Source organism: Engystomops pustulosus, chromosome 1 (assembly GCF_040894005.1).
Source record: "Engystomops pustulosus chromosome 1, aEngPut4.maternal, whole genome shotgun sequence".
In the NCBI taxonomy this organism is placed as follows: domain Eukaryota; kingdom Metazoa; phylum Chordata; class Amphibia; order Anura; family Leptodactylidae; genus Engystomops; species Engystomops pustulosus.
In genome coordinates, this window is record NC_092411.1 from 271,998,434 (window position 1) to 272,013,213 (window position 14,780).

General features: G+C 41.7%; 1 protein-coding gene across 6 annotated transcripts in view; it reads left to right on the forward strand.

Annotated features, from left to right (window-relative positions):
- The window catches only part of POLN (DNA polymerase nu), a 90,643-nt gene that overhangs the window by 37,254 nt on the left and 38,609 nt on the right, over nucleotides 1-14,780 (forward strand). For 4 of the 6 annotated variants that reach the window (XR_011849918.1, XM_072126204.1, XM_072126203.1 and 1 more), the window contains exons 11-15: nucleotides 1,012-1,065; nucleotides 2,009-2,074; nucleotides 4,919-4,976; nucleotides 6,299-6,379; nucleotides 12,624-12,738. Coding sequence is in view for 5 of the 6 variants with exons in the window: in XM_072126204.1 (XP_071982305.1) it covers nucleotides 1,012-1,065; nucleotides 2,009-2,074; nucleotides 4,919-4,976; nucleotides 6,299-6,379; nucleotides 12,624-12,738 (374 nt within the window). In the remaining variant the exon portion in view is untranslated. The remainder of the gene's footprint in view (nucleotides 1-1,011; nucleotides 1,066-2,008; nucleotides 2,075-4,918; nucleotides 4,977-6,298; nucleotides 6,380-12,623; nucleotides 12,739-14,780) is intronic. The other 2 variants (XM_072126205.1, XM_072126206.1) reach the window with 2 other exon arrangements.

Consider the following 14,780-nt stretch of genomic DNA (forward strand, 5'->3'; position numbering starts at 1 on the left):
ACTTATGTAGTGCTGTAGTAATGACTGCCTCTAGGTCTTACTTTCTGAATGCACCTTATGTTTCTAAGATTGGACAAAATTGTACTAGGTCTTATTTTTGAGGAAGCATCTTAGTTTTGGGGAAACGGGGTATTTATAGATAGAGAGATAGATAGAGAGATGGATAGAGAGATATAGATAGATAGATAGATAGATAGATAGATGGACATATATATCTACAGCTATATCTATATATATATATATATATATATATATATATATATATAAAGTTTCAAGAAAAGTCCAAAGCAGCACAACAGAAACTGGAGGATGGAAGTGCAAAGCCGTATGATCCGCGGCAAAAGGATCCAGTTAAATATATCCAAACAATAGGCAGCACGCCGTGGTAGCAGTCAAAATTCAAGGGTGAAGTTTATTCTATAACAGCTGTTATGGAATAAACTTCAGCCTTGAATTTTGACTGCTACCACGGCGTGCTGCCTATTGTTTGTGTGTATATATATATATATATATACTGTATGATCCAAAAAGAGAAGAGAAAGTTGGATGTGAACACAGGACTATAGGGCAAATTCTGCCCTTGGCAGCTGTACACACCCTTCAGGTGTATTTTTAAGTCTTTTTACTCTATTGTCCTGTAGTCACTATTGTTGTTTTTTGATATATAAATAAACTTTATATTACATGTTTAGTCCTGTGTTCGCATCCAACTTTCTCTTTTCTTTTTGAATCATGCGGTTTATTGGGATGCGTGGACGTTTGATTGTCAAATTATGCAGGTAGTGCCTGTTTTTTTTCTTGTTTTGTGTATATATATATAATTGTATATACATAAAATACCGAGGAAGTTGCAGCACTCCAGGGTTAACTTATAGCATAAGAGTAAGTCTTTTATTCTACAACGCAACATATTGGTTTAGCCATTGTTTTCAAGTCTTTACTCATGTATTTGTAAAAGGATGGCTGTTCAGGTTGTCACTCTGTCATCTTATCATAAATTTTTTTTTACAGATGCAAAAAATAAAGTCAACATTTGTAGATGGGCTCTTATCCTACATTAATAAGGTAGCACCAACGTCAATCCTAAAATGTATTCATATGTCCATCTTTTTCATGTATGGTTATTTTCATTTAAAGGAAATCTACCACCAGAATCAGGTATTGTAAACCATGCACACTTACATGCAGATGTTTGCCCCCTTCTGGTAGGATGTGTTATTTCAGCTCCTTATGCACTTTTAAGGCTTTTAAAATTATGCAAAGGAGCAAAGCGCATAAGGTTGATGCCACACATGGCGTTTTTATTCCATATTTAACCATGTGTTTTAAGACCATTTAAAAATGCATGCATTTTGAGCGTTTTTGTCCGTTTTTCCCAATTATCTTAATAGATAACAGGTTGTAAGCAGCCAAATGCATGGTTAACGGTCAAAAACGGACGCGTTATTAAACGGACTGAAAATGAATGCTAAAAACGGACCAAAAACGCCATGTGTGGCATCACCCCTAGGAGCTAAAAGAAGAGTGAATCCCGGCAGAGGGGGAACACACAAGTATGGTAGATATCTTTTAAGAATTATATATGGTATGCAGTTATAGATTTTAGTAATTTTATGTCAGATATGGGGTAAAACATAGATTTCTTTTCAACAGCTTATGTTGTGCTGAAATTAATGGAATATGGTTTAAATAAGTGATGGCTACAGTGCAGGCCCCAACCCAGGGATCTATATGGAAAATGGGATCTCATTTGTCCCCCCCCCCCCCCCCCCCAGCGCAGTGTAAGTCACTATGATGCTGTAGATCAGTACAGACAAGCCTTTATGAAATGCGGCCGACAATGAACAGCATTTCTCAGCCTGAAATCGACCATTTAAATAGTCCCTTATTCCTGCATTTATAGGAAAGCAAAGGAACAGCAGGAGCCATAGCTACTATCTAGGCTAGATGCTAGAGAATTGTTTTTAATTTCTCATGTGTTAGTATTTATTCTTGCCTTATATCCCAGGGCTGTGTGTCCCCCATCTGGAATCAGACCGGCACAGTAAGCGGCAGGCTTTCAGCAAAACATCCTGTAAGTTTGGCTCATTCATTAGTCTCCATAGCAAAATAAGGAAAGCACTCGTACCTGTAAAAGCTTGATTTGAAAGTAGCAACCAAAGAATGTAGGGAAAGGATAACTCAGGTGCTTTATAATAGACTGGCCTTTCTATAAAAGTCTGGTACGGAGTGTTCATAGTAAAGGGGTCGCCCAACTATTAAATATTAAAGCTGTTGTTACAAATTTTTACGACTTTAAATAAAAAGGTAGCCTGTAATGTATAAAGGAATTTACATGTCCACCTGAGTGCTGGTGGACCCATCTGCTAGGGCACTCTTTTCACATGTGCAACATCCCCCACCTAGGCCTAGCCTTTTCTTGGGGCCTGGAGGCAGCCGGGGACCAGAATACTGTAGTGGCTGGCGGTTGTGGCCTAGGGCATGCTGATGTCGCAGTGCATGGTATGAGGACCAGAGGGCTGTCTACAGCATTGCAGGTCTCCAACAGGTGGTGTGTGCAAGAAATATGGAGGGAGAGGCTGATTCAATGGTTTCTCCCTGAGGCAACCCCTGAGGTGTGTGTAGGATGAGTCCCTGGCTAATGGATGGGGTAGCCTGTGGTGGTAACAGCCATATTCAGGGATCAGACGGAGGCAACGTTGTGCAAATAAACTAAGTTCTTTATTGAACAGCAGACAACAGCAGGTTCTTTAAGCTCGAAAGGTCATGGAGAGTTGGTCCACAGGAAAGGTGCATGCAGCCTGATAGCAGATGCAGGCTGGTCTGGTTCAAGTGGAATTGAGCCCAAGTCGTGGAAGCTGCAGTTCTTGGCTTAAAGTCTCCAGACTTGCCCTGCATGCCAGGAAGTAGGCCTGAGGCACTAGAAGTTCCTGAGATGAATTACTGAGGCAGCACTGAAGATGTGCTGCTCACTCAAGAGCCGGCTCTTGTTCGTGAACAACTGGAGCTGGCTCCTGTCAGTGAGCCTTTGGCTTGCTTACCCCACCCCTAAACGGCTCACCACGCTCCCTTTAATCCAATACAATCGGGTTAAAAGTGGAGTGGTGTGGGATGATTGACTGGCCCGCGGTTCCCTATTATATATTTAATAGGGAGCCAGAAGAGCCAGCTCTTCTTAGTGAGCAGAGCCTAATGAGCCAGCTCACTAAGAAGAGCTGTACTTCCCATCACTATCCCCTGACTGACCATAGACCATGACGTCTGACTCTCTGCTCTGACTGAACTATGTGCTTCCACCCAGGAGGGGTTTTTATACTCCCCCTGGTCAGGTGGTGGCACCTCTCCAATCACCTGGCAGCTTGCATAACAGACACATCATTGGATAATTACATAGACATGAACTGTTGCCTTGACAGGCAGTATTTACAGCTGCAATTACACAATACTTAGATTCTACAACCTTCCTAGAGAGGTTATCAGTCTCCCTAACAACTCCTGACCTGAGGAGGGCACTATTCGCAACTACCAGCTTGCCTATGCATTGTCAGAGGTGTTGCGCATGTTTTCTATGTCCCTACGTTTTGCAAACTGAAAACTGGACATCTTATGATTTTCACCTTCCACTCTTCCATACATTGTACTTCAATTTAATAGAAAAATTTTGATGATGATTTGTGTTTAGTTATGAAAAAAATTGAAATTTGGCAAAAATTCATTTTCAAAGTTCCAAATTTTCTGCTTTTCAGGCAGATAGTCGTAGCACCCAAGTAACTTTATAACTAACATTTCCAGAATGTCTGCTTTACATCGTCATAGGGTTTTATGCATCCTCTCTCTTTTCTATGTTGTTAGGAGGTTCAGAATTTTGGGTGCAATTTTTTTATGAAAATCGCCAAAACGCTTATTTAGAGGCACCTCCTCAGCTTTAACTGACTTTGAGAGGCCTAAATAGCAGTAAAACCTCAAAAATTATGCCATTTTAGAAACTACACCCCTCAATGTGTAAAAAAATCAACTTTAAGAAGTGTGTTAACCCTTTAGATCAGTGGTGGCGAACCTATGGCACGGGTGCCAGAGGTGGCACTCAGAGCCCTTTCTGGGGGCACTCAGGCCATCACCACGGGACAGAGTTCACCAAACAGGACCAAATCTTCCTGCGGTCCCAGGCAACTTATGAGATGCTGCTCTCAGCGATATTTTAAAGTGACACTTCATTGGCTGTTTGGCAGGAAAGTGAGAAGGTGTTGACAGAACTGCGTCATCTTTGGAGGTCATCCTGCTGGACCCACCAATCTACCTCTACAGAGAGACCCTCTTTCTTTCAACTGTATTGGTGGCCTCAGGGGCTGATACTATTGAAAGATGTGGAAGAACACGTAGTAATAAGTTGCTGCTTAAAATGCCACGTTGGCACTTCACAGTAAATAAGTGGATTTTGGTCATAGTTTGGGCACTCGGTCTCTAAAAGGTTCGCCATCACTGTCCTATGACGTAGAATCACGTCAAGGTGCGGAAAGGGGTTAAACAGTGTTTCGTGAGATATTCAAGGCTTGGGGCGTTTTAAAGCTTTCTAAACTTTATATCTTAAGTGTTAAATATCACTTTAAATATCAAAATACATTTTGGTGTGTGACTGTAATGTTTAAAAATGATAAAAAGTTCAGGGGTCATGAATACTTTTTCAACCCACTCTACATTCTTCTCCCAGGTCATTGCACATGCTTCCCAGTATCTCACCATAGATCAGTGTTATTAAAAAGATATTTTGATGGAACAGTATATTGTATACAGTTATACATTAGTTACCATCTATTCTTGTGTTATATTATATATATATATTATATGGTCTGATTACCATGTGAATTGATTTTGCTAGATAATGTTGGAGATTTGTGTTGTTAATATCTTTGTCTTGTAGAACATCCAAGGAGTTTCCAAGTTTTCAGTTCAGTTTGAGAAGCAAAAAAGTTTAAAAGGTGAAGATACTAAGATTCAAAATGCTGTGGTTATTGATTAATTTTAGTACTGAGTTATTCCAGCAACTAAGTTAAATGGTGGAGTACCGCTATGTTAATGTTGTCACTGCTCTCACATGTGTGATGTCATGGAAGAGAATGGGGTGCAGGCCCCGAACTCGACCGCAAGCCCAATTACCAACCTAATAGCCCTGCAAAACCTACTACAGGGACTACTGGTCGACAATTCCTACTCTTAGTATTTGCTCAAAACAGATGTAAGATGAACAGAGAGACAGACAGATAAATATACAGTCACAACTATGGGTTCAGGATTTAGACTAAATTCAGGCTCGGGTATGGGTTTGAGGGTTCCGGATCAGGATGTGATTCAGGGTTCCTGACCAGACAGGATACAGCCTCAGGGTTTCTATGGAGTTCAGGGATCAGATTAGGGTTTCAGGCTCAGGTACAGTTAGGGTTCCAAATTATTGTTGGGGCTCAAGGTTGTCGATTAGAAAGGATCCAGGCTCAGGTAAAGGTTTGGGGTTCCAGATCAGGTTTCAAGATTCTAGATCAGGTAGCATGCAGACAACACAAGTACAGCCAGCAAAATACAAACAGCCACGAGTACTTCATTTCACAGGAGAAAGTATAACCTGCACTGAGTGAACTGAGGATTGGATATTGAAGACGCCTGGACGCCGCCCTGTAGCCATCCATCAAACAACCCACATCTGAAAACCCCCAGCTCAGAAGCAAGATGAAACCAAGATTAATCCAGCTTTCCACAAAACAAACACCCAGCTCAGCTAAGGGAATCACAACTCCAGCAAAAAGTACTAGGTGTGGTTAAGAAGCTCAGAACTACAACCAGAGTCCATTTAGACGGTTCTGACATGTGGCTTATCAGTTTTCAACTATGGAACTGCTGTGCTACACTACAGCGATTCCTAAAAGGGGAATCATAAGGGCACATTTATCATACGCTGGCCCACCCCAGGTCTGACCAAGCTTACAATTGCTCCATAGGCCGCACCTGAACAAGTCAATGACACTGAGCGGTTTTCATGAAACCAACCCCCCCCCCCCCCTCACACCCCTCCAAGTCAACTTGGCGTCAAAGTGGCGTAATAGGGGAATTGCACCTACTTCAGGGATTGTACGCCAGATTTCAGGCAATAGTATGCAAGGAAATATCCTACTATTTCCTGTATTTACTACTACTTTACAACTGTCTTGGCTGTCTTGGTGTATAGGTAGTAATATTATATATACTAATACATACTTCCACATATCAGCAATAATAATAGCGATTCAAAATCTTTGTTGTTTCTGTTTAGAAGGAGAAGGCAAAGAAACCATAACCATTAACCCGAGGTCCATGTTTGTATCCAGTAAAGGTTGCTCATTCCTTGCAGCAGGTAAGCTACAAAGTATAGTGCACTTCTGGACAATAAGGTCATTAGATTTTCTAAATTACAATTAGTCATACCTGCTCTGAAATCTTACTGAATGACTGAAACATGTTTATATATACATATTTTATATGTTATTTCTAAATAATACTATAACAAAAGTGTGTGTGTGTATATACAGTATATATATATATATATATATATATATATATATATATTGTATATACACACACACACTTTTGTTATAGTATTATTACTATATATGTATTATTATACATATATATACATCATAGATATAGTAGCAGCACACTTCAAATACTAAGGTCCAGGTGCACATCCAAGAACCTGGACTAGTAGTCCCTCGAAAAAATTCAAAATATGGAAAAAATGGCAGCACTCCGAAGCAACTTGTGAAAATATGTGCTGGACGCTGGAACTTAGCACCTCGATATTTTGATTCTTTGAAGATACTCATTCATCAATACTGTTATTGTCAGTCTTCCCTCTTTCAATATGGCGTCTTCGGATTGATTGTCATTATATCATTGGAATACTTTTTATGAAGTTACAGTATGAATTGATGATGTCACAGAATTGTATGAATTTTGAAGTGATGTCACTTCCTTTGTGTTTTGTATAAATTTTATGCAGCTTGTATACACCTTTGTTTGAAGAAGGCTCCAGGCCATAGGAGAATAAACCAGTACTTATTTTCTCAAGTTACTTTGGAGTGCTGATACTAATGGCTTTTATGTTTGCCTATGATTCATGTAGGGTGTCATATCATATCACACTCCATGTTACATGCTTGTGTGAGATGTTAGTGGCCACTAGAGGGAGCCCTCTGCCTGTACATCCTGCTCCACTGATGAGTTGCACCCTGCTGAGGGCATTAGCAATGCTGTGACTTATTCTTCTTTATTACAGGCAGCAGCAGTGGCACTTATGTAAATATTTTGTTAGGTTGAAATCCACTGCAATCACCATCAACACAGGATTCATTACACGTCTTCTCGAAGAAACAACTACCGTATTTTTCGGCCTATAAGGCGCACCAAAAACCCTTTAATTTTCTCAGAAATCAAAGGTGCGCCTTATAGGCCAGTGCGCCTTATATATGAACTTATACAGAAATGTACTACAGACAAGATGTACTGTACATTTACCAGTGTTTAATAGCTCCATCCCCAGAAATTTCCTGCACCTTCCCACACAGTATAAAGGGTCCCTAGCTCCTGAAGTGCCCTGGCACCACAACTAACATTGTGCCCATCCTGCCCTCCCCTAGCACGGAGAGACCGGAGCTGCCATAGTGCCGACCACAAGGCAATCATCATCATCAGTAAACAATCCCCCATACCTGACAGCCCTGTAACAGGGGAAAGAGAAGGAGCCACAGGGAACCCCACAGGAATAGCACCCTGGCTGAGGAGGGAAGGAGAAGGGGCAGAGGGAGACTGCTTAACCCCTGCTGCATGACCCTGCGTTAACCCCCAGCAGCCCATACCTCTGAGATCGGAGCTCTCTGACACGCTGAAGACAAGTTTCCTGGGAAGTGTAGCTGGCTTGAACTGTGCACAGGTCATTTTTAGGTACTGCATTTGATCCTGCGCCTTATACTCCAGTGCGCCTTATATATGAACCTAGATGTCTTAGCAGGCATTTATTAGAGGTGCGCCTTATACTCCAGTGCGCCTTATAGGCCGAAAAATACGGTATTAGGACTTATTCAGACGTTTACCTGTCACACAATGACCCACATTTATTTGTCCCACAAGACAGAAAAAATGTGCATCTAAAGGGGCGCGTATCTGCACCCAATGTGCACCCAAAAAAATAATGGTGCACACTTCCCAAGCATTGCAGAGGGCACCAGATTAATGAAGACCGTGCACCAGTTTTGATTATTCTTGCACACCCTGTACACTACACAGGAAAACTGCACATACACTCACCGGCCACTTTATTAGGTACACCTGTCCAACTGCTCATTAACACTTAATTTCTAATCAGCCAATCAGTGCAACACAGTGCATTTAGGCATGTAGACATGGTCAAGACAATCTCCTGCAGTTCAAACCGAGCATCAGTATGGGGAAGAAAGGTGATTTGATGCCTTTGAACGTGGCATGGTTGTTGTCGCCAGAAGGGCTGGTCTGAGTATTTCAGAAACTGCTGATCTACTGGGATTTTCACGCACAACCATCTCTAGGGTTTACAGAGAATGGTCCGAAAAATAAAAAACATCCAGTGAGCGGCAGTTCTGTGGGTGGAAATGCCTTGTTGATGCCAGAGGTCAGAGGAGAATGGGCAGACTGGTTCGAGCTGATAGAAAGGCAACAGTGACTCAAATCGCCACCCGTTACAACCAAGGTAGGCAGAAGAGCATCTCTGAACGCACAGTACATCGAACTTTGAGGCAGATGGGCTACAGCAGCAGAAGACCACACCGGGTGCCACTCCTTTCAGCTAAGAACAGAAAACTGAGGCTGCAATTTGCACAAGCTCATCGAAATTGGACAGTAGAAGATTGGAAAAACGTTGCCTGGTCTGATGAGTCTCGATTTCGCTGCGACATTCGGATGGTAGGGTCAGAATTTGGCTTCAACAACATGAAAGCATGGATCCATCCTGCCTTGTATCAACGGTTCAGGCTGGTGGTGGTGTCATGGTGTGGGGAATATTTTCTTTGGGCCCCCTGGTACCAATTGAGCATCGTTGCAACGCCACAGCCTACCTGAGTATTGTTGCTGCCCATGTCCATCCCTTTATGAGCACAATGTACCCTGTAACATCTGATGGCTACTTTCAGCAGGATAATGCGCCATGTCATAAAGCTGGAATCATCTCAGACTGGTTTCTTGAACATGACAATGAGGTCACTGGACTCAAATGGCCTCCACAGTCACCAGATCTCAATCCAATAGAGCATCTTTGGGATGTGGTGGAACGGGAGATTTGCATCATGGATGTGCAGCCGACAAATCTGTGGCAACTGTGTGATGCCATCATGTCAATATGGACCAAAATCTCTGAGGAGCTTCCAGCACCTTGTTGTATCTATGCCACGAAGAATTGAGGCAGTTCTGAAGGCAAAAGGGGGTCCAACCCGTTACTAGCATGGTGTACCTAATAAAGTGGCCGGTGAGTGTATTTCGCTTTGATAAATGTGGGCCAGTTTGCCTGTTTAGTGTGCAGTGCGCAACAGTGTTTTGTATAGATATAGAAAGAGTCGGGGCTAATGTTGGGAATATGACTGTGGATTAATGTAATGTAATACATATCGAATAAATGTCAAGTGTCTGCAGTTTGGCTGGACTTTTAGATACCTGCAAGTTTTTGGTGTTAATCTGAAAGTTTTGATATAATTTTTCTCTGTGATACAGTCATTGCTGTTCTCTAATTATGATCATCACGTTAAGTTTGTGGTGCGCCAGGAATAATGTAGACATGACACAAATGTGTTGCGGACACTTTATAAATACACGTGCAACCAGTTAGCACTGAAAAGAACGTGCATAGTCAGGGTGATGCCACATGGCATTTTTGGTACATTTTAAGCATGCGTTTTCAGTCCTTTTAAAAACGCATCCGTTTTTGTCCGGTTTTCCCAATTATCTTAATAGATAAACAGGTTGTAAGCAGCCAATCTCATGGTAAATGGTCAAAAACGTTTTTTAACGGACTGAAAACACATGCTTAAAAACTGACCAAAAAAGCCATGTGTGGCATCACCCTCAGACTAAAAACTGGGGCTTTAATAAATGTGGACCAATGTCTTGCTGGAAGACCCAGCGACAACCCATTTTTAATGTCCTGGCAGAAGGAAGGATAATGTCACTAAGGTTTTACGGTACATGGCTCTATCCATTCTCCCATTACAGAAAATGCATTTGTTAACACATGTGTTAACACATGCATTACAAACATTTGTAAATGTAATGTTAACAGCAATGTAAGTAGGCTTATCTCCTCTACTCAGCTGTTGTAATGTGTTTCAAAATGCATGCGTTAATGCCACACGTTCAGTTTTTCAGATGCAGTTTTTAAAAAATTATCTTAATTAAGATAATTGGAAAACGGGCAGATACGGTCAAAAACGGACTGCTTAAAAGCGGCCTAAAAGCGGGTTCAAAACGCCACGTGTGCCACCACCCTAAGGCCGGCGGCACATGTGGTGTTTTGAAACCGTTTTTGGGCCGTTTTTAAGCAGTTCGTTAAAAAACGCATGCGTTTTGGAAAACGCATCCGTTTTTGACCGGTTTTACCAATTAATTAATTAAAACAGGTCAAAAATGGATGCGTCTTCAAAAAACGCAAGCAATTATGGAAACCGCATCCTTTTTTGACCAGTTTTACCAATGATCTTAATTAAAACGGGGCAAAAACTAATGCATTTTTTAACAGACTGCTTAAAAATGGCCCAAAAACGTGATCAAAACGCCACGTGTGCTGCTGGCCTTAGGGTGATGCCACAAATCACGTTTTTGGGACCGTTTTAAAACATGCGTTTTTTGCATGTTTAACATGTGTTTGGCTAGTTTTAATCTTTTTCACAGCTACCTGCGCTTCTAGCTATGAAGATAAACAGGTTTAAAGAAGCCAAACAGATGGGGGACATGCTGAGCTGGGAAGAGAGGAATAGGGGAAGGAGGAAGTGTGTGTTAGTGGGTGGGTTCTGTGTGTATAGCTGAGCTGTGTGTGTAACTGTATGGATGATGCAGAGCTGTGTGTACCTGTGTGGATGATGCAGGGCTGTGTGTACCTGTGTGGATGATGCAGAGCTGTGTGTACCTGTGTGGATGATGCAGAGCTGTGTGTGTATAAGTATGGATGATGCAGAGCTGTGTGTGTAACTGTATGGATGGAGCAGAGCTGTGTGTGTAACTGTATGGATGGAGCAGAGCTGTGTGTGCTGTGCTTTAGTGCCACCAACAGGGATATTTTAATTGGTGTAAAATATATTTTTCCTTTTTTGGAAGCCTGGGGTGCGTCCTATAGTAAGAAGCGTCTTACAGTCCAAAAATACGGTAATTTATACAACATGATTTTATGGATTTTATTTTTGATATCCTATCTCTTAAAGAGAACCCGTCAGGCAAAATAACCCCCTAAACTAAATATATTTTCATAAACTGCCATTAGAGAGCATTGCCTCTATCCCTTCATTGTCCCTCTACATGCCTGTAACCCTAAGCAATGAGGTCCTAAAGCTGTATGCAAATGACCTGTGAAATGTCCAATGAAGCATTAGCATATTCAAGCTGTCCACTCTATTCATGAGTGGGAGGCACAGCCACACCCCCAGTGCATGACTGACAGCCTGTATAATAGTGTGAGGCTGTATAATGATGTGGTTCCTGGTGCTGGTGGCCACGCCCCCTGCAGCCTGTATAATGATGTGATGGCTGCTCCATGTGCTGGTGGCACACCCCCTGCAGCCTGTGTGTGCATGTGTGTGTATAGGAGATATACAGCAGCTCCAGGCAGCCATGTTACAGCAGGACATGTCAGATTCATGTGTAGCTGATGTCTGTGTCTCTCTCCTGTATATTAGGAGGATGCAGCATGTCAGCAGATGACATACACACACTAGCCATGCTTTACTATACATTACACACAGACATGAGCAGGGGGCGGAGAGGGAGGGGGAACAGGGGTGACATCACTGCCTCTGACCATGTGACCAGCCTCATTTACATGATAAAAAATAGATGATTTTACAATGAATAATGTATGAAATAACTAGATAAAGGCTGGGATGGGATCCTTGTGAGCTGCTCCAACAGGTAGAGGTGACAGGACTAGTGACACAGACCTGATGACAGGTGTCCTTTAATGTTAAAATTAACCCATCCTTAAAATTATAGATTGTTCATGTCTTTATCAGTGAGCAAACCTACAAAATTAGCCAGGGATGAAATAATTATTTCCTTTACTGTATACATATACATTTAACATGTGATCATTACACGATAAGAAATGTAAGGTATTTAAAAATTTGAACTTCTTGTGTAGATTAATTCTAAAAAAAAATGATGCAAAAAGGTTAATTGAACTTAAATTAAGGAGCTTTAAATAATTTTTAATATCTCCAACTTGTCCTAATATCAGACATATTGTAAAAGTGCTTGCACGGCACTTCCTGATCTATCAGCAGCCAAGGATACGTTTCTAATTAAGTTTAATGTTTCTACGCATTTGTTTGATATTTTTTATCACACATAAAGTTTTTTTTTTTCCCTTTCAGATTTCTCACAAATAGAGCTGCGTTTACTCGCTCACTTTTCTGCTGATCCAGCACTTCTGAAATTATTTCACGAAACAGACAGAACTGATGTATTTATGAGCCTCGCTTCCCAGTGGTGAGTAAACGATCTTTGTAATTAGAAAAGCACATTGCACGGCTATCAAATGCCCCATAGCTAGACCTAGATAAGGAGAGCTCCCTTGTCCTGTTTCATCTAAACTGAGTGGGAGTTGTTGGAGGAAGAAACGGGTTCGGTGGGCTTGGTAGCGATTCCCATGGGGAACTGGAACAATAATTTGCATATAAATAAGGAATTATCTCCATTCTAATCAGTGATTTTGTAAAAAAAAATGCATGGATACAATGGAGGGTAGATCACTTATATTATAATTATCACATATATTAAGCTTATATGTGACCTGGGACAAATTACAGACAGGTTACATACAAGATTCTGTAGGTTTGTTCTTAAAGGATATCTACCACCATTTTACTGGTGGTAGAGTGTCCTAATAGGACTGCTTGTTCAGTCTAGGGGTTGGGATGACCTTTTTAGCAAGTTTTTGGGCATCTTTATTAATGATATATGAACTTTGTAAGTTGAATTTGTATGTAAGTCGGAACAGATATTTTTAGTAAGTGTAACGACAGCCAAATTATTGGCCCCTGTGGCAATTGGATTTGGGGTTGAAAATGGAAGAAAGATTAAAAATAAAATGTAACGCAGACATCTTATTTAATGGCCAACTAAGGGCGGCATTACAAACCTAAAATGCTTTATCTGAACTCTAGTAATTTCATGGTGTCTGACCAATGCCAGTGTACAGGTCTATGTGGTCTCAGGTTAAGTCCCTTATATTTTCCAGCATCTACTGCCTATTCCTGGTATTGCAGCGGATTCCCCATCTGCCTGGATGGGAGGGTGAAAGACGTTAACCAATCATTGTTCGTGTTTTATATTGTTGATTCTAATCTACACCAAGATCAGGGATTGGTTGGATGTCTTGAACCCCACCTAGAGTGAAAGTCTATTAAGAATCTCTCTGGCTGAAGTTCTAGAGAGTTCTGAGAAACAATATTAGAGAATTCTAACAGTCTAAGGATGTAAAGATTATCAGACTGCAGCTGTCTCCCCTCAAAGGGCCTACCCTCTGTTAATCCTGCAGAGCTGCCTATCCCTACAGAGTCTGCCCTAAACTTTCTGCCCAGGCAGCTTCTATCTTCTCCAGCCCCAGGTTCCTGGATCTAGGCTGTGAGCTTTTGCTACCAGACTGCATCCAGCCAGCTACCTCGAACCTGGCAGATAGGGCCACTACGCCAGTCTGCAATCATTGCCGTGTTTCTAGTCTTGGAATAAAGGGACTGTGAGTTTAAAGGAAACCTACCATTTGATTTGATGCATTATGAAGCAAACATACCTTGAGACTGCTGTAGCTACACTGATGCTGGATCATATCTTGGTTAATCCCTGAGCTGAGTGGTTTTGCTGAAAAAACAATTATAACATTCAGGACCTTGGGAAAGCTGGGTCAGACTGGCTGCCTACATAAACACATTACCCGGAGCTTTTCATTAGACATGGAGGTCAGTCAAGACATGACTAACTAACCTGAGCTCGATCGCTCATACACAGCAGCTGGATGATGGTGCAACAATTGATTATTCTGCCTTCAGACACAACCCAGGGATTACATCATCCTGTGAACCAGTGAATAACTAATGTGCTAGGTGCAGCCACAGAAGGGAGATAGCTTAATTATCATAATGTTATATCTGTTTTATCAGCAAAACCACTCAGCTCAGGGATTAACCAAGATATGATCCTGCATCAGTGTAGCTACAGCATTCTCAAGGTATGTTTGCTTCATAATGCATCAAATCACATGTTAGGTTTCCTTTAATGTTTATAAACTCTGTCTCCACCTGTGATCCCTGGCTACTGCTAATATCACAGGCCCCTCTAACATCTTCCCTTCTTTACACATACATTGGAATTCCCCTAGGGGAGAACCCTCCATTGCATTGCGGCCTCCCCTACTTCTTGCAACCCCCGCTGACCCTGTTTTTCTGGACCATGCTACCATGACACTGACTAGCGGTAGGACACGCTCCAAGCCAATGGCTCATGTATCAGGGGAATCCAGTTACACTCACGCC